This window comes from Lissotriton helveticus, chromosome 9 (genome assembly GCF_964261635.1).
Source record: "Lissotriton helveticus chromosome 9, aLisHel1.1, whole genome shotgun sequence".
NCBI classification, from domain to species: Eukaryota; Metazoa; Chordata; class Amphibia; order Caudata; family Salamandridae; genus Lissotriton; species Lissotriton helveticus.
The window spans coordinates 189288566-189304046 of NC_136070.1; the positions used below are offsets into that span (position 1 = coordinate 189288566).

The following is a 15481-nucleotide window of genomic DNA, read 5'->3' on the forward strand; positions in this document are numbered from 1 at the left end:
TTGAGGGCAAACCCACCAATACCGGTCTCCATGATTGAGGAGTTTGAAAAGTATAGAAAGCGGCTTTATCCAAAGATCATTTTTTATCACACTTCTTTAAATGGTGTGATTCCAGCATGTTGTAAAGTCTGTGGTGAGAAAGACAAACTGTAATCAAGAAACCAGTGAGTACTCCACCCATTATTCTCCATCACACATTCTACCTGCGGATTAACCGAATACCAATGTAACAAGTGTTTAAGATTATAATTAGACTTTTAATCGCGTATTTTAATAAAACTCATTTTATTATTAAGCCAACATTATGTCATTTTTATCACAGTCAGTTTGGCGACATAGTAAGATGCATTTCACTGTACACATCGGATTTTAGATTGTACTTTAGATCTCCTCATAGAATGGAAGGGCAAACAGGTTTTTAATTATTTCCTCAGTAACCAGGAATATTTGAAGCGAATAAACATGTGACAAGTTCTTTGAAGGAACAGCTGTTTATAAACATTGGAAGGATTGTGTCACTGCTGCACAAACATACAATGAAATGTTTCTATTATAAATACTAAATAATAGAGGGATAAAAAAATCCTAATACTGTTTCACAGCAAAAATAATACATTAAACGTTCTTTCCAATACACATTGTTTTTAACACACCGTCTTCATATATAATGAAAGTATTTGTATTTTTACACTTCATTAATGTATAATTCCCAACAAGTTTAGCTTTCTTAAACTGTGCAAGGGATACTAGATCAAAATGTGGGCCATTCACATCTTTAAACCCTAACCGTTTTATTGAAATAATGCCAAAAAGATTGTTATATCACTATTAGTGTGCCAACTGATCATAATTAATGGCTGCACATTTCTTAAAAAAATACAGTAGTATAAAATTGAGGTAAAAAAATGTTTACAAAATTATATTTTATGTTTCATAAAAGTAAGTCATTAGGGCTCAATAATTTTCTATGGCTTCTGTTGAGGTCTTCACTTCTTTGCTGCCCTTTGGATTGGGGTTGTGCAGGACAAAGACCTGTATTTCACCTAGTTTGTTTTGGTAAAGTTTACAGATGATATTTACTTCCTTCCTATAATGGAAAAAAGAAAGAAAATTATTTAGATTTACAAGGTCAAATTTAAATGGCATTAACAGAAAGGAAAATGGGGGCCTGATTTGCCAAATTCCTCACCTGAGGGACAATATGGGTGAACTGCAGTAAGTCCATATAGATGCGATCGCTGTTCTGGTAGATATTCTTCAGTAACAACACCACTGTCTCTGTTCGCAGATATAACACCATCCCTGTTGAGACACAGAGGATATATTATTGCACTGTTCCCCTAGTATACAGAAATATTTAGGAAACTGTTTGAATGCACATTTTCTTTTCTGGTACAGAGAATCTAAAATGAGTTCTCTTTTCAAAATGTCACAGGAGTTATTCTGTGTACTAAGGAGTTTATTTTATTGTAACCTGGGTGCAACATCTGTCATTTGATGCATCAGTAATGCAGATGTGTTTGCTATGGAGGCTAGTCTCAAACCCATTCCTCTCTTTCCGCATAACTATCCCTCCTAGAGCTATACACTTAACTGCTGAGGATAGCTCTGCCCCAGTATGAGAAGTATTGTTTATGCGTCATCTCCTCAGAATACGATTATCTGCTATCCCCTCTTCAATGTATTTAGGTTAACCATGCTTGAGATTTCCAATTCATATAGGAGGATATCAAATCACTTTTGTAAAATATCCTAACTAAATGAAAACTTAACCCAAGCTTTTACTGCCTTCTGAAGCACACAAAACAATGAAATGGTCAGACATGAGAAGAAGGATTCTTAAAGCTGCTCGACTCAATGAGTAGTCAACCAAGATTCAATGGAAAACTCTAAATTGAATACATTTTTCCTTCTATTGAACTCTGGCTACGATCCTCCACACCATCTTAACCCAAGACAATGGAAGCCGGTCCAAATTTGTAGAGACTACAGGTATTACAATTGGGAGAAGATTCTGCAACATGTAAATATTCATGTTCAGAAGAAGGGAGAGTAGAGGGTGCATGTGGCAAACAAACTGCATTAACCGGCATTGCCTGCAATTATCGGATGTCACTGGAGTACATGCATTATATTAACCCTGGGCGAAGCACTACGCTACGCTCGCGTAGTTTGCGAACTTTGCGCAACTGTGCACTACGAGAGCTGCACGTAGCCCAGTGCGAACATGCGTAGCGCAGCGTAGCGTAGTGCAGCGGTCATTTTTTGCTTGTTCGCGGTCCTCATCGTCATGTTCGCGACCGCGAGCAAGCAAAATGACATCCCGGCGAGACTCTCAACGCGGGGAGGTGAGGTTTCTCATTGCGAATGGTCATGCATGCTCGCGACCACACGCGATGAGAAACTACAAGTTTGCGTTGAGAAAGCTGCCGCTCGAGTAAAAATCTACTCGAGCGGCAGACAACTACAGCTCGCACTGTGCAAGATGCCGTTTTCAATGATTGCACAGTGCCGGATGCTTGTTCGCACTGTGCAATCATTGAAAATGCATCTTGCACAGTGCGAACATGCTACTACGCAGCTCGCGTAGTGCTACGTGAAAATCGCGTAGTGCGAAGTGCACGTCGCGTAGCTTCGCGTAGCGCTACTTCGCGAACTACGCCCACATTTGCATTATATGCAATATTCATGTTATTTTTCAAGAACCTTTGTGCACAAACAAGCCTTTTCCTCAGAATCCCCTCCCCAACCACACAATTTAATAAGCGGCCAGTGGCGTGAGAATCTAAAAAAAACATAAAGCTGTCTATTTCGAATGAAATTGGTTATAGATTCACTTGGTTTACATTTAGCAGCCATGAGCAATAATTCCTTCATTGAGGTGTATTTGAGATTCAGTCCACACTAAATAAAATGTGTAAAAAGTTGGTGCCAATCTGTGCATTTTGCATTTTATCCAACATAAGGCAATGATCACATTTATTATGCCTTTAGGAATAAATGTTTTGCTTATCTCCTGACATAAAAGTCTGATGAGTGCAACTATAGAAACTTTCGCCCTTATAGAATAGATATTTTTGTATCTCATTGAACTGCTTAGCCACCAAAATGGACAATGATGAATACACCAACAGTTCATATGAATATTTCATCTATTCCAATTCACTAGCTGCTGTTATCAGGTTTTTCACAAATGTGGGGTTAGTTGTTTGCACCACATATTCTTCATGAAATGTGTTGAAAATGCTCTCAGTTGGCAATTCCTGCATTTTAATGCCCATTTTCACACAACTGAACCGCCACCAACATTTTATGTCAACTTAATGTGTTCAGATGGTGGTGCAAGTAAGCATGTCAAAATAAAGGTTCTTTCAACATCTCCAAGAAGACCCTTACCAGTGGCGTAATGAAAGGGGATATATTTTCTGGCAACGTTCCGTGTTGTAAGGTCCTCAAAGTGAATCATTCTCAGTTATGCAATATCATCTCGGGCAAAGCATCTTAAGCAGATTGTTACGAAGTGTACTTTGTAATCTTCTGTCGTTATCATAATATTCATATACCAAATGAAGAACAGCTTGACTCCCTGGTCTAGCACTTCCTAGTGGTGGGTAGGTAGGTTTTATTGCCTCATTGAATACATTCTTTTCATATTTAAGGACAGACATTTTATAATAAATGAAGTTGGGGTTCACTGTGCAGGAATAGTGACAAATGCTCAGGTTTCCTGGACAGCATCCTTTGGTCACCAATATCGAAATGGGTACTCACCAGTAGGAGTAGTTTTGCAGCTTGAAGTTTTTTCTGGATTCACATGCTGTGCATTATTCCGCCATTAAGTGGTTGGGTCCGGAATAGTCTTTATTTTTTTTTCTGTTTCTGGGCATTGTCGACCACTATTTGGTGCCACATACGTCCCCTGCGTGACGTCAGATGGCGCCCCGGAGCTCGTTGTGCATAATAGCCATCTTCTGATTCTTTTTTTTGTGTTTTCAGTCTTTTTATACGACCCATTTTTGCAAGTGCAAATGGGTTTGTGATCCGTTTGCACATGCAAAAATCCTGTGGGCCATGTACTAACACTATTTTGCGACTCGCAAAATAGTGTTTTGCGACTCGCTATTAGGACGCCATAAGCCATGTAAGAATGTCTTGAAACTCAATTTCGGTCGCAAAACACTCGCAGTTTACCACCCTCTTTAAGAGGGTGGTAAAGCACTCGCAAAAGGGAAGGGGTCCCCAAGGGGTCTGTGGACCTCTTGCCATTTGTGAATGCAGGGGATAATATTTTTATGGGGCTGGCAGTGGTCTCAGGGACCACTACCTGCCATTGAAAAATGAAACAAAAACGTTTAATTTTTCTTTTTTTAAATGCATCCCATTTACCTTTAAAAAAAAAAAACTGCATTTTATTGGGAAAAAAACAGCTTTATTTAAAAGCAGTCCCAGACATGTTGACTGGGGGTGAGTTCTTGCAAAGTTCAACACTCCGTCTATCATCCCCTTTGGTTTTGCTTTATTCGCCCTAAGTTGGCAGGGTATGCCCAGACGTGGGTCCCTGGCTCACTTTGCCACTGGTTTCAAGCTAGCCTGGCTGATGACGGCTGATTATCCGGAAACCGGTCCCAGGATGCTTGTTTCCGGTCCAGGGAAGACATGACTTGGCAGTTTGGGCTGGACTGTTCCCATGAGGCACAGGGTCAGACTGATTTGCATATGGCCATGTTTGAACTGGGGTGGCTTAGTGAGCGAAATGATGATGGATTAAACCCGGATCAGTTGACTGGGGGTGAGTGCTTGCAATGTTCAACACTCCGTCCATCATCCCCTTTGGTTTTGCTTTGTCAGCTGGGCCCAGCAGACCACCATCCTTGGTAGGGCCAGCCATTCCCAATGGGAGCGCAAATTGCGAGTGCCTCAAGAATATTGATGAGGCATGCAATTTGCGACCCCATTGGGAATCGCAAACAGTGTTTCTGACACTGTTGTACATGGCATTTAGCGACTCACAAATTGCGACTCGCAATCGAGCACAATTTGCGAGCCGCAAATTGGCATGGTCGCACATCTGGCCCATAGTCTTTTAGATGGTACTTTAGAGAATTGTTAGATATAGTTCCCCAACCTGTTTGTATTCCTTGTAAGGGAGGCTGGGTGGGTCCATGTGAATCCACAAAACTCTTCAAGCTGCAAAACTGCTCCTACTGGTAAGTAACCATTTCATTTTGCAGCGTGAATCCCTTTCTGGATTCACATGCTGTGCATCAGATTACGTAGCAGTTTCTCCATTCTTGTGGAGGGTGTGGTAAGAGGAAGATTTTGCGAACAGGTGTTGAAGTACCTTTGTCCTACTTGTGCTTCCTTATTCATTTTTATGTCCACACAATAATGTTTGGTGAAAGTGTGTGGGGATGCCCATGTTGCTGCAGCACATATACGGTCTATTGGCACATTGGCCATGAATGCTAGAGTTGCTCCTTTCTTTCTAGTTGAGTAAACTTTTGGCCGTATGCTAAGGGTTTCCCTGCGGTGGCATAGCATAGTTGGATTGTTTGGACTAACCATCGTGCAATTGTTGCTTTTGTGAGAGGTGTCCCTGTTTTAGTAAGTGAGTAGGTAACAGACAGCGGTTTGCTTTTGCAAGCTTGTTCTGTTATCTGTAGATAATACAGTAGAGCCCTCCTTGCATCCACGGTATGGAGGCTCCTTTCTCCTTTTGTTTGTGTCTCTTTGAAGAAGGCTGGTAGGAGAATGCCTTGATTCAAGTGATACTTGGACACAACCTTTGGTATGAATTGAGGATAATTCTTAGGATAACTGTCTTCATGGATTTGTATGTATGGTTTTGTATGTTTAATGCTTGTAGCTCACTTACTCTTCGTAAGGATGTACTCGCTATTAGGAATGCTGTCTTCAAAGTGATGTGTTTGAGGTCTGCTTTGTACATTGAGTGTACAGTTGCATGAGGACTGTATTTAAACTCCACATGGGGGCTGGAGGTGTCCTGGGGATGCAATTATTTTAGATCCTTCTAGGAATCTTTTTATGACAGGTCTTCTGAAGAAGCTTTTGCATGATCCTACCCTTGTGTAAGCTACAATGGCCGCAAGGTGTACTTTCAGGTTGGAGTGGTTGATGTGACTGTCTAGGAGGTGTGTTAGTTATATGATCATGGTTTCTTGTGAGGTAAGTGAGTCCATTAGGTTGTCCATTAGGTTGTTTGTTGTGCACCAAATGGTGTACGGCTTCCATTGTGCAGTATAGCACTGCCTTGTGGTTTGTTTTCTTGCCTCTTTTAGAATTTCCATTGTTCGCCGAGGCAAGTTTAGGTGACCAAACTCTACGTATTTAGGTGCCAGGCCGCTAGGCGTAGCGTCACTGGCTCCGGGTGGAAGATTTGGCCTTGTTGCATTGTTAGTAGGTCCTTGTCCGCTTTGAGTCAGATTTGTCCTTTGGACAGTTCTAGCAGACTTGAAACCATGTTTGTCTGGCCCAGTGTGAAGCAATGATAATTAGATTTGTCCCTGGTTGTCTTGCTTTTTCTAGGACTCTTTGGATTAGAGGTATTGGTGGAAAAGCATATGCAAATGTCCCTGACCAATCTAGCGACAGGGCATTGCCTTTTGACAGGTGGTGATAAAACCTCAAGGCAAAGAACTGGCATTTCTTGTTTTGTATTGTAGCCAACAGGTCTATCTCTGGGGTCCCCAAGAGTATGAAGATGTATTGTATTGTCTTGTGTCTCACTTACCACTCATGGGAGCAGTTGTTCTGCCTGCTCAGTTGATCTGCTGTTGTGTTGTATATTCCTAGTAGGTGTATTGTTTGCAGTTTGAAGTCTTGTAAAATTGCCCATTGCCAGATTTGTTGAGCTAGCGTGCTGAGTGGGAATGACTTTGTACCTCCCTGTTTGTTGAGGTAAAACGTTGTAGTGGTGTTGTCTGTTTGAATCAAGACAGTCCTCTTGTGAATGTGTTTCTGGAACGCCTTCAATGCTAGGACTGTTTTCATCTCCAGGTAATTCATGTGTTTTATGGAGTTGAGGTCGCTTCACTGGCCTCATATCTTCAGTTGGCGAAAGTGCGCTTCCCACCCGTTGAGGGTTACATCTTTTGTGATTATCACAGAAGGAATTGGTTTCTTGGAAGGTCTGTCTTGTGTTATGTTCTTGGATGCCCACCATTGTATTTCTGCTTGCAGTCTCTACGTAACAACCACTAGATCCTCCCAACTCCCTGTGACCGGTTGTTGGAAAGCAATTCCTGGAAGGGGCGCATATGGAGGTGGACATGAGGAAGGAGTGGGATGCATGATGCCATCATGCCAATGAGTTAGTTTCATGACTCTCCTCACTGTCAGAGATTGACCCCTCTGGTAGAGGGAAGTTTCAATTTGATGGCTTGTACCCTCTTTTGTGTGGGATAAGTTTGTGCGAGCTTTGAGTTGAGTCTTGCACCTAAGAATGTTTTTTTCTTTTTCGGTCCTTGTGGAGGATTTCTTGTGATTTATTGAGAATCCTAATCTTTGGAATGTGAGGATTACTATCTGAACATGAGTGAGACATTTTTGTTTTGTATCTCCATTTTTAAGCCAGTCGTCTAGGTAAGGATAGACGTGCATTCCATCTTAACGCAGCTGCACCGTGACTGCAGCTAGGCACTTGGTGAAGACATGTGGTGCTTATTTTATTCCGAAAGGGAGTACCTTGAACTGGTAGTGTGTTCCTTCGTGTAGGAATCGGAGTTATTTTCTGTGGCTTTTGTTCATGGGAATGTGTTAATTGGTGTCCTTGAGGTCTAGTGTTGCGATGTAATATCCCATTTGAATTTGCAGCATTATTTCTTGGTGTGTAGCCATTTTGAAATGTTGCGTCAAAATTTTATTTATTTCATTTATTTCATTGACAGATTTTTAAAGCGCATGGCTGCCCGTGAGCGTCCCAGCGCTAGTGATATGTATGACAGAAGAAATTGAGGAAGAAGTGTTATGGGAACAGCCAGGTCTTGAGTGCCCTACGGAATGGAAGAAGATTGGGCTGGGCCCGAATGTCAGAGGGTAGTGAGTTCCATAACTTGGAGGAGTTATATGCGAATAGTCGGCCTCCAGAGCGGGCTTTTTTGATCCTGGGTACGGATGCCAGATTGTCGTGTGAAGAGCGGAGAATTCGGTTGGTCCTGTAGGGGGTGACAAGGTCTTTTAGAATGGGTGGGGCCTTTCCCTTCAAGATTTTATGGGTAGTGCAAAGAGCCTTGAAGTGCACTCTTTCCTGAATGGGCAGCCAGTGCAGGGCCTTGAGGGCTGGCTTGGCTGAGCAGCGGCGGTGTGTTCCTGTAAGAAGCCGAGCAGCAGTATTTTGCACCGTTTGGAGTTTTGTCAATACCTTTTTAGGAGCCCCTAAATATAAGGCATTGCCGTAGTCCAGACGGGACATCACCAGACCCTGGATCAATAGTTTTTGAGATTGGGCCGGGAGTAAGGGGAGGATTTTTCTAGCCGTCCGTAGAAGGCCATAACAAACACCGGCTGTTTTCCTTGCTTGGGTGGAGAAGTTAAGATCTTCATCCAGCCAGATTCCTAAACTCTTGATCTCATGTTTAGGGTTAGGTGGTGTGCCCATGCAAGGTGGCCACAGGGTTTCAGGGCGGAAGTGTGATTGGTTGCCCAAGACCATGATCTCCGTCTTTCCACTATTGAGCTTGAGCTATTGAGCTCAAAATGAATTTGTTTATGAAGGTTAGGTCCAGGATGGGCCTTAGTAAAAGGTCTTGTTTGGGAACTAGGAATTATGGTGAGTAGTTTCCTTTGAATAGGTCTTGCATTGGCACTGCATCTATTGCTTGTTTTTGAAGAAGCTCCTTTTTTTTTTATAACAGACTTTATTGGCGACTTCATTATCTTATACCATGCAGTGAAATTGTACAGAGTCAGTCTTTTCCTTTTTAGAGTGGTTACATCCTATATGCAGTACACAAAGTTTGTATATAACATTCAGTAAAAGGTAGTTGTTCATTAATCAAGATCTCACGTCATGCCACTGGCAGTAAAAGCTTAAGAGATACGACATAGAATTCGCGAAACATAAAGCCATGTACATTTCTGATGAACAGTGATAACCTGTGTAAACCCAACTCCCCCCTCCCTTACCCACCCACTCGAAGAAGCTCCTTGCTTTCTGATTTTAACTGAGTCAGTTCTGATTTTAGGAACTTTTTTTATTTTTTTTATCTTTGGGGGGTTTGCTAGTGGTGTTTTTGACAGTTCTATGCAATACCAATACTTTACCAAATTTAATATCCAATTGTCTGTAGTAATATTATTCCGCTGTTGCAGGTATTGGGATATCCTCCCTCCCACTGGTGTGTGGGTCCTTTTCCTTACACAAGTCAATTTGATCCAGTTCCTCTTCCACTGGACGATTGGCCTCTGCCACTCCCTCAAAAGGACTGTTCTGGCTGTTGTTGCCAGTTCTGGTATCCAGCCAGTTGATTTGCTTGTTGGCCGTTGCCTTGGCTCTGTTGTTGGTGAGACATTTGCTGCCCTTGAGCAAAGGCCCCTCCTCCTGTGGGTTTTCTTCCGTTAAACCCTCCTCTTTTGAAGGCACTTCTCTGTTGCAGGGCTCCCATGGCTCTTGCATTCTCATTGTCCTTTTTAATTTGCTGGAGGGGTTGTCTACTTCCTTTCTGAACAGTGCATCCCCATAAACGGTCTGTTAGTGTTTAAAACCGGATATTAGTAGCCAGGCATGCCTTCTTAGTGAGGTGCCTGTGCACATTTGTCTGCTGGCCGTGTCTGCTGCGTCGAGTGCTGATTTAAGGCATGTGTTTGCTATGTTTTTTCCTTCCTGGAGAAGAGCTGTTGCCCTTTTCTAGTCCTCTTCCAGGAGCTTGTTGATGAGCTCCTCAATGTCATCCCATTGCTGGTGGCCATTCTTGGTTAACAGGGCATTTGAGTTTGCGATGCGCCATTGTGTCGCTGCCACCTTCTCCATTTTTCTGCCCACCATATCCATTCAATTGCTCTTTCTCTGGAGGTGGTCCACTGTTAAAGAGGGCATTTGCCCTTTTTCTTGCCGTGGTGACAATAATGGAATCAGCTACTGTATTTCCTTGAATATACTTAGGGTGCTTAGAAGAGGGTTTGTACTTCTTTTCGACCCTTGGTGTCACCCCCTTGGCTGAGGCGGGCTCTTTGAAGGCTTCCTTGCCTTGATCCAGGATGCTTGGTAGCATCAGAAGGTATTGCGTGCCTTTGTTGGCAGGGGCAAATATCTCTAAGAGAAAGCATGTTTCCCCTTTCTCCTCCTCAAGAACAACACTGAAAGAGTCAGCTGTTCTCTTCACTAGGCTGTTGTACAAGGCTATTTCATCCTGGGGGAAAGACTTCAAGGGATAACCGCATATCTCCTCCTCTGGGCTTTCTGTGTCGAGGTTGTTCCGTTGATCCTTGAAAGTTTCAGAGGCTTCTTCTTCCTCTGGTGCGTCGATGTACTCCTCGAGGTAGTAAGTGCATGGTTCAGGGGTTGGAGGTGACTCAAGGATATCTTCTTCCCTTTTGGGGTCCTCCGTTCCTTCAGCGTCGACATTGTCGGTGTCGACGGTGGGAATCATAGGGATAGGAATCCCTTAAGTGATGCAAACTCCTTTTTCTTCTGGAGGAGTGCTGCAATTTCAGCTTTGAATCGTTATTTTTTCTTTTTGACCTTGAGGGCTCTCTGGGTGTTGGAGACCACAGATTTTCTCTTCTTGGGAGTACTGGACTCTGTCTTCTATAGCATCATAACTCCTTTTGGGGGTTCGTACTCGACCCTCTGTTTTGACGCCTTGAGAGATCTTCCCTCTTCGGTGTCCCTAGGTAGTGTTCGTGGGGTTCTTTGGATCACGGCTGGCCTTCGATTGCCATTTTCTTTGGCGTCGGGCTGCCTTAGGCTGTGCCTTATTATCGTGGCCATTCGGTTCCGGCCCATGTGGGTGTGTTACCTTGGCCGTCTTCTTTTCTGTGTCCTTCCCCATCTTTTTCTGGGAGCGCATCTTTTCTGAGTCTCCCTCCAGAATTTCGATGTCCGATCCTTTGCGCATCGATTCTGCTGGAACTCCTTGGTCCGCCTAATCACTGGAGAGACCTAGGTCCTTCAAGGAAGGTTTCTTCTGTGCCTGGGACATAGTCCCGTAGTGGGCCTCTCTCTGCTTTTAACGATTCCCACACGTTGTGTGGATCGTGTTGTGTGAATTTTTGGTGGCACTCGGGGCAGAATTTGAAAGGGGTATTTTCAATGGCACCTACCTCGCCATTTGTCGAACCATGTGCTTAGTCGTGCAGTGGAGGTGTTTGGTATTAGAGACGTCGCCCCCGGAGGCAAATTGCGGTTCTCCGCTCGCGAGGTCGATGTTTGATGTTGGTTCTTTAGTCAAAATCTCGAGTTTCTTTCTGGAATTCTGGAAGACCCAGGCTTAGTAGTTAGAGGTTCTGCTGAGTTCCAAAACACTGATAATAATAAGGTAGAAGGCTGTCTACCTTTCTTAGGTAAAGCGTGATTTAAATGAAGGGCAGCAATTAAGCTGGACAGTGTGTTTTGAGCTTGTCATTATGTAAATGAAATTCCATTCTCAAAGATGGATTAGCAACCGACAAGCAAATCAAAGAGAGAATTTAGGGCTTCATGTACAAATCTTTTTTGGAGGTCACAAACAGCCCCATTTTAATGTCCAAATTGCAATTCATTAACCTATTGCCTAATCCTAATTTGGGTTTGTGATTTGTTGTTCTGAAGAGGTTTGTTCAGGGCGTTCCTTCCAATTATGTATTTGCAGTAATACGTATTAATGTTTTGCAACTGAATTATGGTTGTAAAACATACATTCTTTTTACTGAAACCTCGAAGGAAGTGGTACCCATTCGCAAATGAGAAGGGGTCCCTATGAGACCCCTTTCTCATTGAGAATGTAAAAAATATATATTTTTTAAGGATCAGTGTAGGAAGCTGGCTCTGTATATGGTATTCCACTAGGTGGTTATACCATGCACAGAGTTCAGGGGTTCCCCCAAAGTGTACTGGACTCAATGTAAAACCCAAAGTGCTCTATTAGTGGTTGTTGTGGGCGAGCAGCTTTATGTCTAACACAGAGCAGTGCAAGACATTTATTGCACAACATTGACCAATAATGGACACACAACTCAAAAAGGAGATCCATACGAATTTTAGAAGAATAAGCTTTGTTTTAATTTTATTTTAAGACCAAGAGCTTCGCAAAAAGGTAAGTACATTTTTACCCAAAAAATACTTTTCACTTTAATAAGTCGACACAATGCAATTTCTGAACAGTTAAATGTTATCCTATGGAGTAAAACAATAACTAGGTTGATCAGGTAAGTACAACCCTTACAATTGCAGTCTTCTGGACCAAAGGTCAGTAAGGGGCAAGGGTCAGGTGAGTACCAAAACTACACCACTAGCCGCACAAGGGTGGCTGGGTACAGAGGTCAAATTCGGGCTTTGGCCCAATGCATTTCAATTGAGACTGGGGGTGCTTGAAGCCACACATCTTGCAGGTAAGGAGATGGGTTGCAGGGGCCAAGCTTTGGGGGTTAGGGCCACCATAGGGGGGGCCTCAAAGCAGCACAAAACATACACCACCAGCGGCACTTGGGTGGCTGACTGCAGAGTGTAATTTCAGTGTCAAGCGCCCAATGCTTTTCAGTGACGATTCTGTTTTCAGTAACAAGTTGCAGGCGATGCACCGGAGGCTGCAGGAGGAAGATCAATGACAGCAGAGGTAAGTAGAGATGTAGAAAGTCATCAGGGCACTGTCGATTCAGCTCACCAAGGCGCAGGGTTTTTGGGGGCATGGGTGAGTTTAGGAGTCTTCTTACCGGAACTGGTCGCGGTCTGGGAGAACTTCTAGGTTCAGGCTGCAGGAGTCATCGAGGGAGCCCGGAGGGGTAAGCTAACACTAGAATCGAGGTCAGGATCACAGGGGAGACTTCCCTGGACATGTGAGCCACTCAGACTCGGGCAAATGGCTTTGAGTGCAGAGCAGACCAGAACTAGTGAGAAGAACCTGACTTGAAAAGACACCCCTGCACCCTCAGCTCCTGAGTCGTGAGGTGCTCGACCGACAGTGTGTCCAGCAACTATTCAAGTACTTCCTCCAGTCATTGGTTCCCTTCTAACAGTTTTCTGGCTCCAGCATGCAGTCTTTTTCTTAAACCGCCATCCTCCATAGGAGAGCATTGTGCTGCCAACACCTCATAAGCACCCTGCACCCGGCAGCCCCTGAGCCGCTGGTGGTGTAGACTTGGTGCTAACCTGGGACCCCCTTTGCCATTACCTTAACCTCAGGAGCTCGCCTAGTCTGAGTTGCCTGCCCATGAACAGCCCCCAAATGAGGTGCCCCCTGGCCCCTTTGGCACCTTGCACTCTTCACCTGGTTCCGCTGCCCTAGTGCCGCGGGTGGCGCACCTTGCGTGCCGACTAGAACCTTGGTTCTACCCCCCTCAAAACTCCTTATCCAAAAGAGTTTACTTACTTGTAAACCTAATCCTTTAATTTTCTCCATAGGATTGTATGGTGGGTTTTCTCTGAAAAATCTTCAAGTGTTGAACTTGTCTTGTACTGCAACAACAGTAACTTAGTGTCTTCAACCGAGTTAACCTGCTTACTGATGTCCTGTGATGCTTAGACTGTGTAATTAGTTTGTTTCACTCCAAACTGAAACGTAATCTAAAGTAATTCTATGTACTCTAAAATGTTTACAACCCGTTTCTTCTACTGCAAAGTAACTTATGCTTCTACAAAACCAGTACACACTGTATCTTGCAAAATATAATTTGTATTGAAAGTATTACCTGCTACGGAGTAAATCTAGGTTCTAGTCGCCGTCTCTGCTTCAATCAGCCTTTGATGTTGAACCTTTTTCAGCAGTTTTCCCACCTGCTGTATCCTTTGTATGGGACCAGAGGGGATCTTTGTGCTTTGTCTTGCCTTTGGCTTGTGAGATTTTTGGCGCAAGGTAGATTTATGTTTTCGGGAGTCAGTTTAGACTTATTATCTATTTTGTCGTTACGTGTCCATGTTTTTCTTTCTGCTTCTTAGGTTCTTTTTCAACATCGATGATGTTCTTTTTGACGTCAGAGCCTTCTCCTTCCACTTCTTCAGCTGTGTTTTCTTCTTCCTCACTCGACAACCCCACATCTCTGAGCTAGGTAGTTTACTTTTGCCCCTGTATAGCATAATGTGCACACCTTAGCTTGTCTCAAGCCCACGGCGTCTTTACCTTCAATATCACACAGGCCTCGCATAAATTGTAACCCTGGTACACTGGCAAGCAAAAATTGAAGACCTGATGGTTGTCCCTATGTGTAAACTTACGGTGGCATTGTGGGCAAAAACAGAATGGTGTAATCTAGGGGTCCCCTTGTTCGGGCATTCTTCCATTATGAAAAAAAAACATTTGCTTGGGGTTTTGCTTGAAGTTCATGGAATAATCAATTTCATCTATGTTTTCAATTTTCCTTTAATTTCCTTCAATGAAAAAACTATTTGATTCCTCCTAATCCTGCTGTAGACTGGCGATCTCCCTGATGCTTCAAGACCAAACAGTGGAAAAAGAATCTGGCCACCAAGAGCGAGACTTTTGGGGAGTGAGTCTGATGTCGGAGGAGGATGGAACAAGCACAAAATGGTGGGGACCGTCGACGGCAAGCAAAAATGGTTCTTTTTTTAACTACTAATATATACAAGAAATTCTGGACCCAACCACTAGATGGCAGAATAATGCACAGCATGTGACTCCAGAAAAGATTCACGCTGCAAATCCACATATTTGCAAAACATAGTATTAAATAGTAGGCAGCATACAGTTGTAAATATATACTTATCTTGCAGTAGAAATAAAAAGCTGAACTTTCACATTTTTATAAGTTAAAATGTATAGTACACTATTTACGTAAATATATCAATATTAGCCATCCAATAAAATACTAAAGGAGAAGTATAAAGGAACATGGCTCTCATTAAAATAAACTGTTTGAATTATTATGAACGTAACCATGAGTCCAAAAGATATGCATTCTCAATTAAGATGTGGCCAATGAGTCATATGAATCTAAGTATTTACACCACCTCCTTCCTATTTCTAATAGCAAGAGGGACTTTATCTGTCACCAAGTTCATAAAATCTTTAGCTCAATCTTCGAGCTTGAAATAACATTTACACTTACAGTTGTGGAGAATAGCTTTTTTCTTGTGTAAGAAAGTGGCTCTATATATACTGGACCAAACTAAGGTACAGGGTTTAGAGAGTCCCCAGTCTCCAGAGGTTAAAGTTAGATATAACCTTACTCTCCAAAGTGGTAGCTTGGCCAAGCAGTAAGGCAGTACCAGAGGACAGAGTAAAGCATTTGTTGTACACACTCAGTCAGCAAATTGTCTCATACGTTCAAGAACTGCACTCTAGGCCAATTGTTTTATTTCAAAAGATATAGT

General features: G+C 43.0%; 1 protein-coding gene across 1 annotated transcript in view; it reads right to left on the minus strand.

The window, feature by feature from the left end:
• Window positions 1–236: 236 nt before the first annotated feature.
• Window positions 237–15481, minus strand: part of NID2 (nidogen 2) — a 251912-nt gene continuing 236667 nt past the window's right edge. Inside the window, exons 22-23 of the mRNA XM_078659743.1 lie at window positions 1190–1302; window positions 237–1087 (exon numbers count right to left, since the gene is read on the minus strand). Of these exons, the coding sequence (XP_078515869.1) occupies window positions 1077–1087; window positions 1190–1302 (124 nt within the window). The 3' untranslated portion in view covers window positions 237–1076. The remainder of the gene's footprint in view (window positions 1088–1189; window positions 1303–15481) is intronic.